The sequence below is a fragment of the Symphalangus syndactylus genome, chromosome 3 (genome assembly GCF_028878055.3).
Source record: "Symphalangus syndactylus isolate Jambi chromosome 3, NHGRI_mSymSyn1-v2.1_pri, whole genome shotgun sequence".
NCBI lineage: Eukaryota > Metazoa > Chordata > Mammalia > Primates > Hylobatidae > Symphalangus > Symphalangus syndactylus.
The window spans coordinates 15,869,977-15,883,801 of record NC_072425.2 but is presented as its reverse complement, the minus strand read 5'-3'; the positions used below and the strand labels follow the sequence as shown (position 1 = coordinate 15,883,801).

General features: G+C 51.5%; 1 protein-coding gene across 10 annotated transcripts in view; it reads left to right on the top strand.

The window, feature by feature from the left end:
• PHYHD1 (phytanoyl-CoA dioxygenase domain containing 1) overlaps nt 1-13,825 on the top strand; it is a 20,893-nt gene extending 7,068 nt beyond the window's left edge. For 7 of the 10 annotated variants that reach the window (XM_063635926.1, XM_063635923.1, XM_063635924.1 and 4 more), the window contains 8 exons: nt 5,324-5,399; nt 5,553-5,600; nt 7,955-8,010; nt 8,090-8,152; nt 12,148-12,276; nt 12,376-12,492; nt 13,232-13,358; nt 13,455-13,825. In XM_063635926.1, coding sequence (XP_063491996.1) covers nt 5,324-5,399; nt 5,553-5,600; nt 7,955-8,010; nt 8,090-8,152; nt 12,148-12,276; nt 12,376-12,492; nt 13,232-13,358; nt 13,455-13,540 — 702 coding nt within the window. In that variant the 3' untranslated portion in view covers nt 13,541-13,825. Of the gene's footprint in view, nt 1-5,268; nt 5,400-5,552; nt 5,601-7,954; nt 8,011-8,089; nt 8,153-9,252; nt 9,275-12,147; nt 12,277-12,375; nt 12,493-13,231; nt 13,359-13,454 lie in introns of all 10 variants that reach the window. The other 3 variants (XM_063635927.1, XM_063635928.1, XM_063635932.1) reach the window with 3 other exon arrangements.

Below are 13,825 nucleotides of genomic sequence, written 5' to 3'. Positions count from 1 at the left end.
CAGTGACTCACGCCTGTAATCCCAGCACTTTGGGAGGCCGAGGTGGGTGGATCATCTGAGGTCAGGAGTTTGAGACTAGCCTGGACAACATGGTGAAACCCTGTTTCTACTAAAAATACAAAAATTAGCTGGGCCTGGTGACACATACCTATAATCCCAGCTACTTGGGAGGCTGAGACAGGAGAATCGCTTGAACGCAGGAAGCAGAGGGTTTATAATGCGTGCAAAGAAAAGAGCTTGGCATGGTGCCCAGCACTCAATAACATCCTCAATATTCACTCTTGATACTGTGAGAAAAATAAAAGATCAGTGGGCGTCCTGTCTCATTTTCTTGGGTTACCTCCAGCTTTCCTTGTCTGAGTTATTTTACAACACCATAAGTTGGATAAAACTGATAATAATGCACGAGACTTGTCCAAGTGGGGGGTCAGTACCACTCTATTCCAATCACGTTACCATGAACTGGGTCCTGGGGAATGCAATTATTGCCCTGTGGATAGAACAGTTGGGCAGCTGGGTGTGGTGGCTCATGCTTGTAATCCCAGCACTTTGGGAGGCCAAGGAGTGAGGATCACTTGAGCCCAGGAGTTCGAAACCAGCCTGGTCAACAAAGTGAGACCTCTGTCTCTACAAAAAAATTTTTTTAAATTAGCTGGGCATGGTGGTATATGCCTGTGGTCCCAGCTACATGGGAGGCTGAGGCAGAAGGATCACTTGGGGCCAGGAGGTTGAGGCTGCAGTGAGCTATGATCATGCCACTGCACTCCAGTCTGGGTGGGTGATAAAGAAAGACCCTGTCTCAAAAAAAAAAATTAATTAAAAAAAAAAAGTTTGAACAGTTTGCATCTATCTCTAAATTCATTTCAAGGGCCGGGAGTGGTGGCTTATACCTGTAATCCCAGCACTTTGGGAGGCTGAGACAGGCAGATCACTGGAGGTCAAGAGTTCAAGACTAGCCTAGGGAACATGGCGAAACCTGGTCTTTACCAAAAATACAAAAATTAGCTGGGCATGGTGGCAGGCACCGGTGGTCCCAGCTACTTGGGTGGCCGAGGCAGGAGAATTGCCTGAACCCTGAAGGGAGAGGTTGCAGTGAGCCGAGATCGTGCCACTGCACTCCAGCCTGGGTGACAGAGCGAGATTCTATCTTAAAAAAAAAAGGCCGGGCGCGGTGGCTCACGCCTGTAATCCCAGCACTTTGGGAGGTCAAGGTGGGCGGATCACAAGGTCAGGAGATCGAGACCATCCTAGCTAACACGGTGAAACCCCATCTCTACTAAAAATACAAAAAATTAGCCGGGCATGGTGGCGGGCACCTGTAGTCCCAGCTACTCGGGAGGCTGAGGCAGGAGAATGGTGTGAACCCGGGAGGCAGAGCTTGCAGTGAGCCCAGATCGCGCGACTGCACTCCAGCCTGGGCAACAGAGCGAGACTCCGTCTCAAAAAAAAAGAAAAAAAAAATTCATTTCAGTATTCCTTAGTATCTACATACGTGTGTGTAATTCTTGGAATTCTCCTTTGAACCAGTTGTAACATCTTACTGGTTTCCTTGTGAAATAACAAATTCAGTAAAATCTTTGACATATGCTTAGCATCATTACCTTTAATATTTTTACCATCCAGGCATGGTGGCTCAAGCCTATAATCCCAGCACTTTGCAAGGCCAAGGCAGTGGGCAAATCGCTTGAGCTCAGGAGTTCGAGACCAGCCTGGGCAACATGGTGAAACCCTGTCTCTACAAAAAATACAAAAAAAAAAAATTAGTTGTGGCCGGGCATGGTGGCTCATACCTGTAATCCCAGCACTTTGGGAGGCTGAGGCAGGCAGATCATTTGAACCCAGGAGTTCAACGCCAGCCCGAGCAACATGGCAAAACCCCATCTCTACCAAAAATACAAGAAAATTAGTTGAGAGTGGTGATGCGTGCGTGTAATCCTGGCTACTTGGGAGGCTGAGACAGGAGGATCGCTTGAACCCGGGAGATGGAGGTTGCAGTGAGCCAAGATTGCGCCTCTGGACTCTAGCCTGGGGGACAGAGCGAAAGTCTGTCTCAAAAAAAAAAAAAAAAAAATTAGGCATGGTGGTGTGAACTTGTAGTTCTAGCTACTTGGGAGGCTGAGGTGGGCGGATCACCTGAGTTCGGGAGTTCAAGACCAGCCTGACCAACATGGAGGTTGCGGTAAGCCAAGATCGTGCTAATGCACTCCAGCCTGGGCAAGAGTGAACCTCCATCTCAAAACAAACAAACAAACAAAAAAAGCACCTCAGCCGGGTGCAGTGGCTTACGCCTGTAACCCCAGCACTTTGGGGGGCCGAGGCGGGGGGATCACAAGGTCAGGAGATCGAGACCATCCTGGCTAACACAGTGAAACCCCATCTCTACTAAAAATACAAAAAATTAGCCAGGTGTGGTGGTGGGCGCCTGTAGTCCCAGCTACTTGGGAGGCTGAGGCAGGAGAATGGTGTGAACCCGGGAGGCGGAGCTTGCAGTGAGCTGAGATTGGGCCACTGCACTCCAACCTAGGCGACAGAGCAAGACTCCGTCTCAAAAAAAAAAAAGGGCACTTCAATTTCTTCTTCTATAAAATGAGGATTATAGTCGACCCTACCTCTTTGGGTTTTGGGAGGCTGAGTAAGATAACACATGTACAGGCTTGTCTCAGAGATATTTCAGGTTTGGTTCCAGACCACTGCAATAGAGCCAGGATTTTTTTGTTCTGTTTGAGATAGATTTTCGCTCTTGTCATACAGGCTGGAGTGCAGTGGTGTGATCTCGGCTCACTGCAACCTCCACCTCCCGGATTCAAGCGATTCTCCTTCCTCAGCCTCCAGAGTAGCTGGGATTACAGGCGTGTGCCACCACGTCCTGCTAATTTTTGTATTTTTAGTAGAGACATGGTTTCGCCATGTTGGCCAGGCTGGTCTGGCACTCCTGACCTTAGGTGATCCACCAGCCTTGGCCTCCCAAAGTGCTAGGATTACAAGAGTGAGCCACGGCACCCGGCCTAGAGCCAGGATTTAAACCCAAGGATTTCAGCTCCAGAATCTGTGTCCTAACTGCTGTAAGATTCAGCCTCTGGCTGAAGCCTCCAAGAATTGAGGAGGTCAGTTTTTTCTTTTTCTTTTTCTTTTTTTTTTTTTTTTTTGAGACGGAGTGCAGTTGCGCGATCTCTGCTCACTGCAAGCTCCACCTCCCGGGTTCACAACATTCTCCTGCCTCAGCCTCCAGAGTAGCTGAGACTACAGGCGCCTGCCACCACACCCGGCTAATATTTTGTATTTTCTTTAGTAGAGACAGGGTTTCACCATGTTAGCCAGGATGGTCTCGATCTCCTGACCTCATGATCCGCCTGCCTCAGCCTCCCAAAGTGCTGGGATTACAGGCGTGAGCCACCCTGCCTGGCCTTTCTTTCTTTTTTTTTTTTTTGGAGATGGAGTTTTGCTCTTGTTGCCCAGGCTGGAGTGCAATGGTGCAATCTTGGCTCATTGCAACCTCCGCCTCCTGGGTTCAAGCAATTCTCCCATCTCAGCCTCCCAAGTAGCTGGGATTACAGGTGCATGCTACCACGCCCAGCTAATTTTTGCATTTTTAGTAGAGATGGGGTCTCATCATATTGGTCAGGCTGGTCTCAAACTCCTGACCTCGGATGATCCGCCCGCCTCAGCCTCCCAGAGTGCTGAGATTACAGGCATGAGCCACTGCACCCGGCCTGGGGAAGTCAGTTCTATTATTATTATTTTATTATTTTTTTTTTGAGACGGAGTCTCGCACTGTCACCCGGTTTGGAGTGCAATGGCACAATCTCAGCTCACTGCAACCTCCGCCTCCTGGGTTCAAGCGATTCTCCTGCCTCAGCCTCCCAAGTAGTTGGGATTACAGGTGCCCACCACCACACTCGGCTAATTTTTTGTACTTTTGTTTTTATTTTTATTTTTTCTTGAGACGGAATTTCGCTCTTGTTGCCCAGGGTGGAGTGCAAGGGCGCGATCTTGGCTCACTGCAACCTGCGCCTCCCAGGTTCAAGCAATTCTCCTACCTCAGCCTCCCGAGTAGCTGGGATTACAGGCATGCGCCACCATGCCCGGCTAATTTTGTAATTTTAGTAGAAACGGGATTTCTCCACATAGGTCAGGCTGGTCTTGAACTCCTGACCTCAGGTGATCTGCCCGCCTTGGCCTCCCAAAGTGCTGGGATTACAGGCGTGAGCCACTGCACCCAGCAATTTTTTGTATTTTTAGTAGAGACTGGGTTTCACTATGTTTGCCAGGTTGGTCTTGAACTCCTGATCTCGTGATCCGCCTGCCTCAGCCTCCCAAACTGCTGGGATTACAGGTGTGAGCCACAGTGCCTGGTTGGTCAGTTCTATTATTATTCCTTTTTTACTTATTTATTTTTTTGAGACAGAATCTTGCTCTGTCGCCCAGGCTGGAGTGCAGTGGCCCAATCTTGGCTCACTGCAAGCTCCGCCTCCCGGGTTCACACCATTCTCCTGTCTCAGCCTCCGGAGTAGCTGGGACTACAAGTGCCTGCCACCATGCCCGGCTAATTTTTTGAATTTTTTTTAGAAGAGACGGGGATTTCACCGTGTTAGCCAGGATGGTCTCGATTTCCCGACCTCGTGATCCGCCCACCTCGGCCTCCCAAAGTACTGGGATTACAGGCATGAACCACTGCACCCAGCCTTCTTTTTTTCTTTCTTTTTTTTTTTTTTTTTGAGACACAGTCTCACTCTGTCGCCCAGGCTGGAGTGCAGTAGTACAATCTTGGCTCACTGCAACCTCGGCCTTCCAGGTTCAAGTGATTCTCCTGCCTCAGCCTCCCGAGTACCTGGGACTACAGGTGCCCACCACGCCCAGCTGATTTTTGTATTTTTAGTAGAGACGAAGTTTCACCATGTTGGCCAGGCTGGTCTCGAACTCCTGGCCTCAAATGATCTGCCTCAATGTGCTGGGATTACAGGTGTGAGTCCTTACGCCCGGCCATTATTATTCCTTTTTTACAGATGAGAAAATCAAGTCTTGGTGACGTAAAACCAGGGGCCCAAGGCTACTAGGGAACCAGCCCTATTCGACTCTAGCATCCATGTTCTGAATCATGTATAGTGAGGTTTCCAAGAAATTCCATGTTTGCATCTTTGGAGTGTGCCTCCAGGCACTTGAAGTTCTGGCTCACTGTCTGTGCCTCAGTGGACAAGTCTGAGAAGCCCCCAGGGGGTCTGTAACCCTGTGACAGTGGGAAGCTTCTGAATCCGCCTCCCTCTTTACCAGGCCCAGCTCTGACCCCAGGATGCTGTCTCAGTCCTCTGATGTCCCCTTTCCACAGGGCAGCACAGACTATTTCTTGAGCAGTGGTGACAAGATTCGATTCTTCTTTGAGAAAGGCGTTTTTGATGAGAAAGGTTTGGAGCTGGGGCCCTAGAACTGGGGAGGAGCCATGGCGAGGGTAGGCTGGACTCAGGGATCTGCCCCCAGGGCTGGAAGCATGCTGAAGCCAGCTGCCCATGGAAGGCTAGACACCAGTTCTCTGCCTTTATCTGTTCTTTGTGCCACAGGAAATTTCCTGGTCCCTCCGGAGAAATCCATCAACAAAATTGGCCACGGTGAGCAGGGGGTTGGGGATGCAGGAAAGAAAATCGGCGAACTGGCTGGGAGTGGTGGCTCACACTTGTAATCCTAACTAACACTTTGAGAAGTCAAGGCGGGTGGATCACTTGAGGTCAGGAGTTCAAGACCAGCCTGGCCAAAATGGTGAAACCCCGTCTCTACTAAAAATAGAAAAAATTAGGTGAGTGTAGTGGCACACACCTGTAGTCCCAGCTACTCAGGAGGCTGAGGCAGGAGAATTGCTTGAACCGGGAGGCGGATGTTGCAGCAAGCTGAGATCGTGCCATTGCACTCCAGCCTGCCTGGGTGACAGAGACAGAGTGAAACCCTGTTCAAAAAAAAAAAAAAAGAAAGAAAGAAAAGGAAAAAGAATGGGAAACTGGGGAAACTGAAGCCTGAAGAGTTTCGGAGCCTTAATGAAAGCCCATAGTGGCCGGGCGTGGTGGCTCACGTCTGTAATCCCAGCACTTTGGGAGGCATCACCTGAGGTCAGGAGTTTAAGACCATCCTGACCAACGTGGAGAAACCCCGTCTCCACTAAAAATACAAAATTAGCTGAACATGGTGGCGCATGTCTGTAATCCCAGCTACTTGGGAGGCTGAAGCGGGAGATAGCTTGAATCCGAGAGGCTGAGGCTGCAGTGAGCTGATATCATGCCATTGCACTCCAGCCTGGGCAACAAGAGTGAAACTCCGTCTCAAAAAAAAAAAAAGCCCATAGTAAGTTAGTGGTAGGGTGAATGGCATTTGTGGCTTCAGGCTCCCCTGTGGTCTTGGGCCCCTCTGCTAATCATGACACTGCTGCCACAGCACTGGGGATAGGGGGTCCACCTGATCCCCCCTAACAGATGGGCATGTGCAGGCTCTCTACTGCCTGGCCTGGGGGAGCTCCTGGGTCCAGTGCTCCCTAGAGCCACCCTAAGGGGCACCTGACCTGCTGATAGCCCAAAGTCAAGTAAGAAAACCCTCACTTTTTTTCTTTAGGATCATACATTATAATTTGTTTTATAGACTGCTTATTTATTTAAAAAAAAAATTGAGAGGAGGTCTCATTATGTTGCCTAGGCTGGTCTTCTACTACTGGGCTCAAGTGATCCTCCTGCCTTGGCCTCTCAAAATGTTGGGATTATAGGCATAAGCCACTGCACTTGGCTTATAATGCTTATTGTTAAACCTGAAGTTATATCATGGTAAGCTCGTAGACAAGTTGTGGTAAAATATACGTAAGATTTACCATACCATTGCTGGGCGCGGTGGCTCACGCCTGTAATCCCAGCACTCTGGGAGGCCAAGGCAGGCAGATCACGAGGTCATGAGATCGAGACCATCCTGACTAACACAGTGAAACCCCCGTCTCTACTAAAAACACAAAAAATTAGCTGGACGTGGTTGTGGGCGCCTGTAGTCCCAGCTACTGCCACTGCACTCCCTCCTGGGCAACAGAGCGAAACTCTGTCTCAAAAAAAAAAAAAAAAAAAAAAAAGATTTACCATATCATCATAACCCTTTTAAAGTACGTAGCTCGGCCAGGCGCGGTGGCTCATGCCTGTAATCCCAGCACTTTGGGAGGCCGAGGCGGGTGGATCATGAGCTCAAGAGTTCAAGACCAGCCTGGCCAATATGGTGAAAAACCATCTCTACTAAAAATACAATAATTAGCTGGGCGTGGTGGCGCACGCCTGTAGTCCCAGCTGCTCAGGAGGCTGAGGCAGGAGAATCGCCTGAACCCGGGAGGTGGAGGTTGCAGTGAGCCGAGATCGTGCCACTGCACTCCAGCCTGGGCGACAGAGCGAGACTCCATCTCAAAAATAAATAAATAAATAAAAATAAAAAGTACGTAGCTCAGTGGTATTAAATGCATTCAATCTTATGTTTATGACAATGAGGGACTATCCCATGCCAGGCCCTGGGCTGTCCCTGCACATTCATTAGCCCATCGAGTCCCACACCAGTCCTGCCTCCCAGGTTCTTCTAATCCTCATTTGACAGAAGAGGAAACTGAAGCTCACAGGAGAGAAATGGTTACCCGAGGCCACACAGAGCAAATGGTGGCACCGAGATTGCTCCACATGATTGGTGCCTTGGAGCCCTTAGTCGTCTGTGAGGGGTGGGAAGTTGGGGCTGGCCTGAGCTTCCCAGAAGGTCAAGAATAAGGGCATGGGTGGCATAGGGCCTGGGGTGGGGGCAAGGCTCCTGTGGAGCCCATTACTCAGTTGTAAACAAGCAGAAGGGTTAATGCATACAAAACAGGTGAGAATGTCAAAGCAAGCCTGAGTGTGGGTGCCCAGAGCTGGGTGTGGAGGGACACGTGGGCCTGAGATGGGGCCGACAGCCTCCTTCTGTCCCACAGCTCTGCATGCCCACGACCCCGTCTTCAAGAGTATCACACACTCCCCCAAGGTGCAGGTGAGCAGAGGTGGAGGTGAGGGCCAGGAGGGTGGGCCATGTGTGGCAGGCTGGCAGCATGACCTTTGCCCCCCTCCAGACCTTGGCCAGAAGTCTGGGCCTCCAGATGCCTGTGGTGGTGCAGAGCATGTACATCTTTAAGGTGAGCTCCTTGTACTTGCCTCAGTTTACTGCCTGTAAAATGGGCAGACTGCTCATACCAAGCCCTTCCTTACAATAGGCCAAAAGTTGTTGGAATTATTATGTTGGTGGGAGAACACGGAAAATCCGTCTCCTCCGGCTAAAGCACCTGGAACTTAGTTGAGCCTCAGTTAAAATTTGGTGGTAGGGGCCGGGCGTGGTGGCTCATGCCTGTAATCCCAGCACTTTGGGAGGCTGAAGCGGGCAGATCACCTGAAGTCAGGAGTTCGAGATCAGCCTGGCCAATATGGAGAAATCCCGTCTCTACTAAAAATACAAAAATTAGCCGGGTGTGGTGGCACACACCTGTAGTCCCAGCTACTCAGGAGGCTGAGGCAGGATAATTGCTTGAACCCAGGAGGTGGAGGTTACAGTGAGTGGAGATCACTCCAGTGCACTCTAGCCTGGGGGACAGAGCAAGGCTCCGTCTCAAAAAAAAGAAAAATTTGGCCAGGCGCAGTGGCTCACGCTTGTAATCCCAGCTCTCAGGGAGGCAGAGGTGGGAGGGTAGCTTGAACCCAAGAGTTTGAGACCTGCCTGGGCAATATAGCGAGACCCCGTTCTCCACAAAAAGGAAGAAAAAAAAAATTTGGTGGTAGGAGGGAGTGTCATCCCCAGGCCTCCCTCGGCCTCCCTCCTCCCTTCTTTGGCAATTGAAATGCTGTGCTCCCAGCTTTCAAGGGCCAGCTCAGTGCCACCTCTTCTAAGAAGCCTTCCAGAACCCCTGAGAAAAGAAGGACCCATCTGACTCTGGGGCTGGAAGGCTTAACTGCTGTCCTGTGTCCTAGCCTCTCCCTCCAGTCCTTGCCCTGCTCTGCTCTGTGATCTTGTTAGGCATGTGTGCGCTTGCACATGCTAGGAGCTTGTTGGGCAGGGGTGGGGGTTTTTTCTTTGCATCCCTCCTGGGGCTGGCACACGGCAGGTGCTCAGTAGCTGGGTGTTGATGTGGAATCCTGAGAGGAAAATGCCTGTGGCCAGAGCAGCAGCATCCTGTGAGTCTCAGCAAGCCCAGTTCCTCTCTGCTCTCCTCTGTCCTCACCAGGCTTTTCCTCTCTCTTGCAGCAACCTCACTTTGGCGGTGAAGGTGAGCTGAGGGCTGAGGGCCCCTGAAAAGCCCATGGGTGGGACATCTAAGACAGCAGTGGTTCTCAGATCTTTAGAAGGAGGGAAAGCGCTTGCTCCTGTCTGCTGTAGGAGCCTGGGCCGGAGAGGAGTAGCTACCTTCCATTCCTTCCTCTGATAGTGGATTGGTAGGGAAACCTTGCGTCCTTGATATAGTGGGTCCTGAGCCTGCCAGCAACCCCAGCTGGTTAAAAATATAGATTTCCTAGGCCAGGCGTGGTGGCTCATGCCTATAATCCCAGCACTTTGGGAGGCAGAGGCGGGCAGATCACCTGAGGTCAGGAATTCGAGACCAGCCTGGCCAACATGCTGAAGCCCCATCTCTACTAAAAATACAAAATTTAGGTGGGTGTAGTATCGCACACCCATAGTCCCAGCTACTCAGGAGGCTGAGGCAGGAGAATCACTTGAACCCAGGAGGCAGAGGTTGCAGTGAGCCAAGATTACACCACTGCACTCCAGCCTGGGCAACAGAGTGAGACTCCGTCTCAAAACCAAACAAACAAAAACACCAGACCAAACCAAACAAACAAAAAAACAGATTCCTGGGCCCTAGTCCCTGAGATCTTGAGCCAGTAGGGCTGCATGGGCCTGGGAATCTGTTTTTTTTTTTTTGAGACAGAGTTTCATTCTTGTCACCCCAGCTGGAGTGCAATGGCACAATTTCAGCTCACTACAACCTCCGCCTCTCCAGTTCAAGTGATTCTCCTGCCTCAGCTTCCTGAATAGCTAGAGTTACAGGTGCCTGCCACCACGCCCAGCTAATTTTTTTCTATTTTTAGTAGAGACGGGGTTCTACCATGTTGGCCAGGCTGGTCTCAAACTTCTGACCTCAGGTGATCTACCCACCTCAGCCTCCCAAAGTGCTGGGATTACAGGGATGAGCCACCGTGCCCGGCCCTGCAATCTGTATTTCTAACAAGTTTGCTGGAGGACGAATTCAGCATAGAAATTGCTGATCTAGTTCCACACCCTACACCATGCAGTCACCTTTTACAGCCTCCCTGGTAGGTGATTATCTACTTCTGCTCAAATACCTCTGGTGACAGGGAGCTCACCCCATCCCAGGAAGCCCTTTCCTTCCTTGCATGAGCCCAAGTCGGCCTCCTTGTGACCACCTTCTTCCACCATTCAGCCTGCACACAGTTCCCCAAAGGGATGACCATCCCCACCCTTAGCCTTCTCTGTCTGAGTCCAGCTCTCCCAGTTCCTCCCACCATTCCTCTCCCAAATGTTTCAAAGCCCCTTCTGTTTCAAATGCTCCTTTGGAGGTCTGTCTTAAAGTTTGGTATTCAGAAAACACGCAGTTGCCCAGGAAGGAAGGAGGTGAGACAGCAGCCTGTTTATTCTGTTGTTGAGGACCATGTTCCTTCGTTCGGTGGTTCTGCATCCTAACTGTACCCTAGCATCGTGTGGGGAGGTTTTTAAAAATGTGGATGCTGGCCAGGAGTGGTGGCTCACACTTGTAATCCCAGCACTTTGGGAGGCCGAGGGGGGCAGATCACCTAAGGTCAGGAGTTTGAGACCAGCCTGGCTAACATGGTGAAACCCCATCTCTTTTTTTTTTTTTTTTTTTTTTTGAGGCGGAGTCTCGCTCTGTCGCCCAGGCTGAAGTGCAGTGGCGCAATTTCGGCTCACTGCAAGCTCCGCCTCCCGGGTTCATGCCATTCTCCTGCCTCAGCCTCTCCGAGTAGCTGGGACTACAGGCGCCCGCCACCACGCCCGGCTAATTTTTTTGTATTTTTAGTAGAGACGGGGTTTCACCGTGGTCTCGATCTCCTGACCTCGTGATCCGCCCGCCTCGGCCTCCCAAAGTGCTGGGATTACAAGCGTGAGCCACTGCGCCCGGCCTGGTGAAACCCCATCTCTACTAAAAATTCGAAAATTAGCTGGGCGTGGTGGCGGGCACCTGTAATCCCAGCTACTCGGGAGGCTGAGGCAGCAGAATCGCTTGAATCCGTGAGGCGGAGGTTGCGGTGAGCCAAGATCGTGCCACTGCACTCCAGCCTGGGCGACAGAGCCAGACTCTGTCTCAAAATAATAATAATAATAATAATAATAATAAAAAAATGTGGATGCCTGATCTTAGCATCTCCCCACTTTGCACCCAACTTCCCCCAATTTTTTTTTTTTTTTTTTGAGAAGGAGTCTTGCTCTGTCACCCAGACTGGAGTGTAGTGGCACAGTCTCGGCTCACTGCAAGTTCTGCCTCCCGAGTTCAAGCAATTCTCCTGTCTCAGCCTCCCAAGTAGCTGGGATTACAGGCGCCCGCCACCACACATGGTTAATTTTTGTGTTTTTAGTAGAGACGGGGTTTCACTATGTTGGCCAAGCTGGTCTTGAATTCCTGACCTCAGGTGATCCACCTGCCTCGGCCTCCCCAAATGCTGAGATTATAGGTGTGAGCCACCGCGCCAAGCCCCAACCTCCCAAACTTAGGCCACTGGGTGAACCATCTGGTGGCTGGAGGCCGCTTGTCCCTGGTTAAGAAGGGTGGCTTGAGTTATCTCACTGGAATTAAACAGTAGCGCTACTTTATATCAAGCGATTATATTGTTGGGCCCTAAGCACTTTTCATACATCATCTCATAGAATCCTCCAGCACCCTGTGAGGTAGGTTGTTGTTGGAGCCACTTCACGGTTTAGGAAATTGAGGCTTCGAGAGGTGAAATCGCTTGCCTTAGAGCCCTGGGCCAGGAAGTGGTGAGATTCTGACTGATCATGGGAAGCCTGGCCCTGGAGAGCACCCAGAGGACTGAGGAATGGTAATGAGGTCAAGGTGAGGTGGGAACAGGCAAAAGGATGGGCTCCTCACCCCCGGTGGGCCTGCTGTAGTCTCCCCTCATCAGGATGCCTCCTTCCTGTACACGGAGCCCCTGGGCCGGGTGCTGGGCATGTGGATCGCAGTGGAGGATGCCACGCTGGAGAACGGCTGTCTCTGGTTCATCCCTGGCTCCCACACCAGTGAGGAACTGTCTCTTCTGCCCACTTGGGACTCCCCACCCCCTAGGGAGAGAGACCTTGAGAAAGGAGGAGTTTAAGGCTCTCCATCTTGGCCTGCAGGTGGCGTGTCAAGAAGGATGGTCCGGGCCCTTGTTGGCTCAGCGCCTGGTACCAGCTTCCTCGGGTCAGAGCCAGCCCGGGATAACAGCCTCTTTGTGCCCACTCCAGTGCAGAGAGGTAGGCAGATGCAGAGGGCAGAGAGGCAGGGGGCTGAGTCTATCAGTCTGTGCTTGCTCGACTACCCAGAGTCCAAAAGGTTGCCCTCTGGGTCATCTGAGGGCAGTGAAGTCACAGAAAGAGGAGGGGCTGGATGGGCGCTGGGAAGTCAGGAAGCAGCACGTTTTCCTGCAGGCTGACCCAGATCACCCTGGAATCCACACTCTGCTACTTATGGGCTGTTTCTCTGGGCAAATGACTGACTCCCTGAGCCTTAATTTCCCCAAATGTAAAGTGGAAAGTCAGTGAGATGATAAATATGTTGACATAGAGTCTGCCTAGTGCATAGCCACTGCTCAACAAACTGCTCAACAAATGTTGGCTGTTGGGCGGGCCCTTTTTCTTATGAAAAGGGAAAACCAATGTCTAACTCAGCATCACTGGAGAGGTCCCAGTGGACTGGCACAGGACAGAGGGCTTCTGCCTGATCCTGCAAAGACCTCGGGAGGGGAAGCCCTTCCTAAGGCTTGTCAAGGCCACAGTCCACAGCAGAGGGGACTTGATCCCAGAGGAACATGCATCTCAATAGCTTAACTTCTGACCCTGCAGGAGGCTGTAGATGCCTGAGCTTTCAGGGAAGGGAATGGGGATGGATGGGGGCCACAGAACCACTGGAGAGAGGAGGGCTCATGTCCCTTCCTGCCCTGGGGAGGGGGGATGTGGGGCTGGTGGCTTCCTGACCTGCTTGTGTCTCTGCCAGGGGCCCTGGTCCTCATTCACGGAGAAGTGGTACACAAGAGCAAGCAGAACCTCTCTGACCGCTCGCGCCAGGCCTACACTTTCCACCTCATGGAGGCCTCTGGCACCACCTGGAGCCCAGAGAACTGGTAGGTGACAGGGTGGGCGTGTGCGCCCGACAGTCCCCTGGAGGCTGGGAGCAGTGACCCTGCACCTCAAGGTTGTTTCTCCTCTAACCTCTGCAGGCTCCAGCCAACAGCTGAACTGCCCTTTCCCCCACTGTACACCTAAAGGCTCTCACAGGGCAGGAGCGCTGGCCCCTCCTGGGTGAAGCTGTGGGCTGCAAACACCAGTGCCTTGCTCGGCCTCCTGGTTGCAACAGGGAGGTCTTGTCTCCCCTCCTGGGCTTTCCTCCTACCCTGTGGGCAGCAGCCTAGGCTGGGTCAGGGGCTTCCCTAAGATCTTCACCTCTCTGCCTCCCTACTGCCCCAACATAGCCTTGAGGAGGCTTCTCAGCCACCAAAGGGTTCTGACCCCTTCTCACTCTCCTCTCCTCTCAGATGGAACTCTGGTTATTATGGTGTTACTTATCGAATAAAAACGACTTCAGAATGCA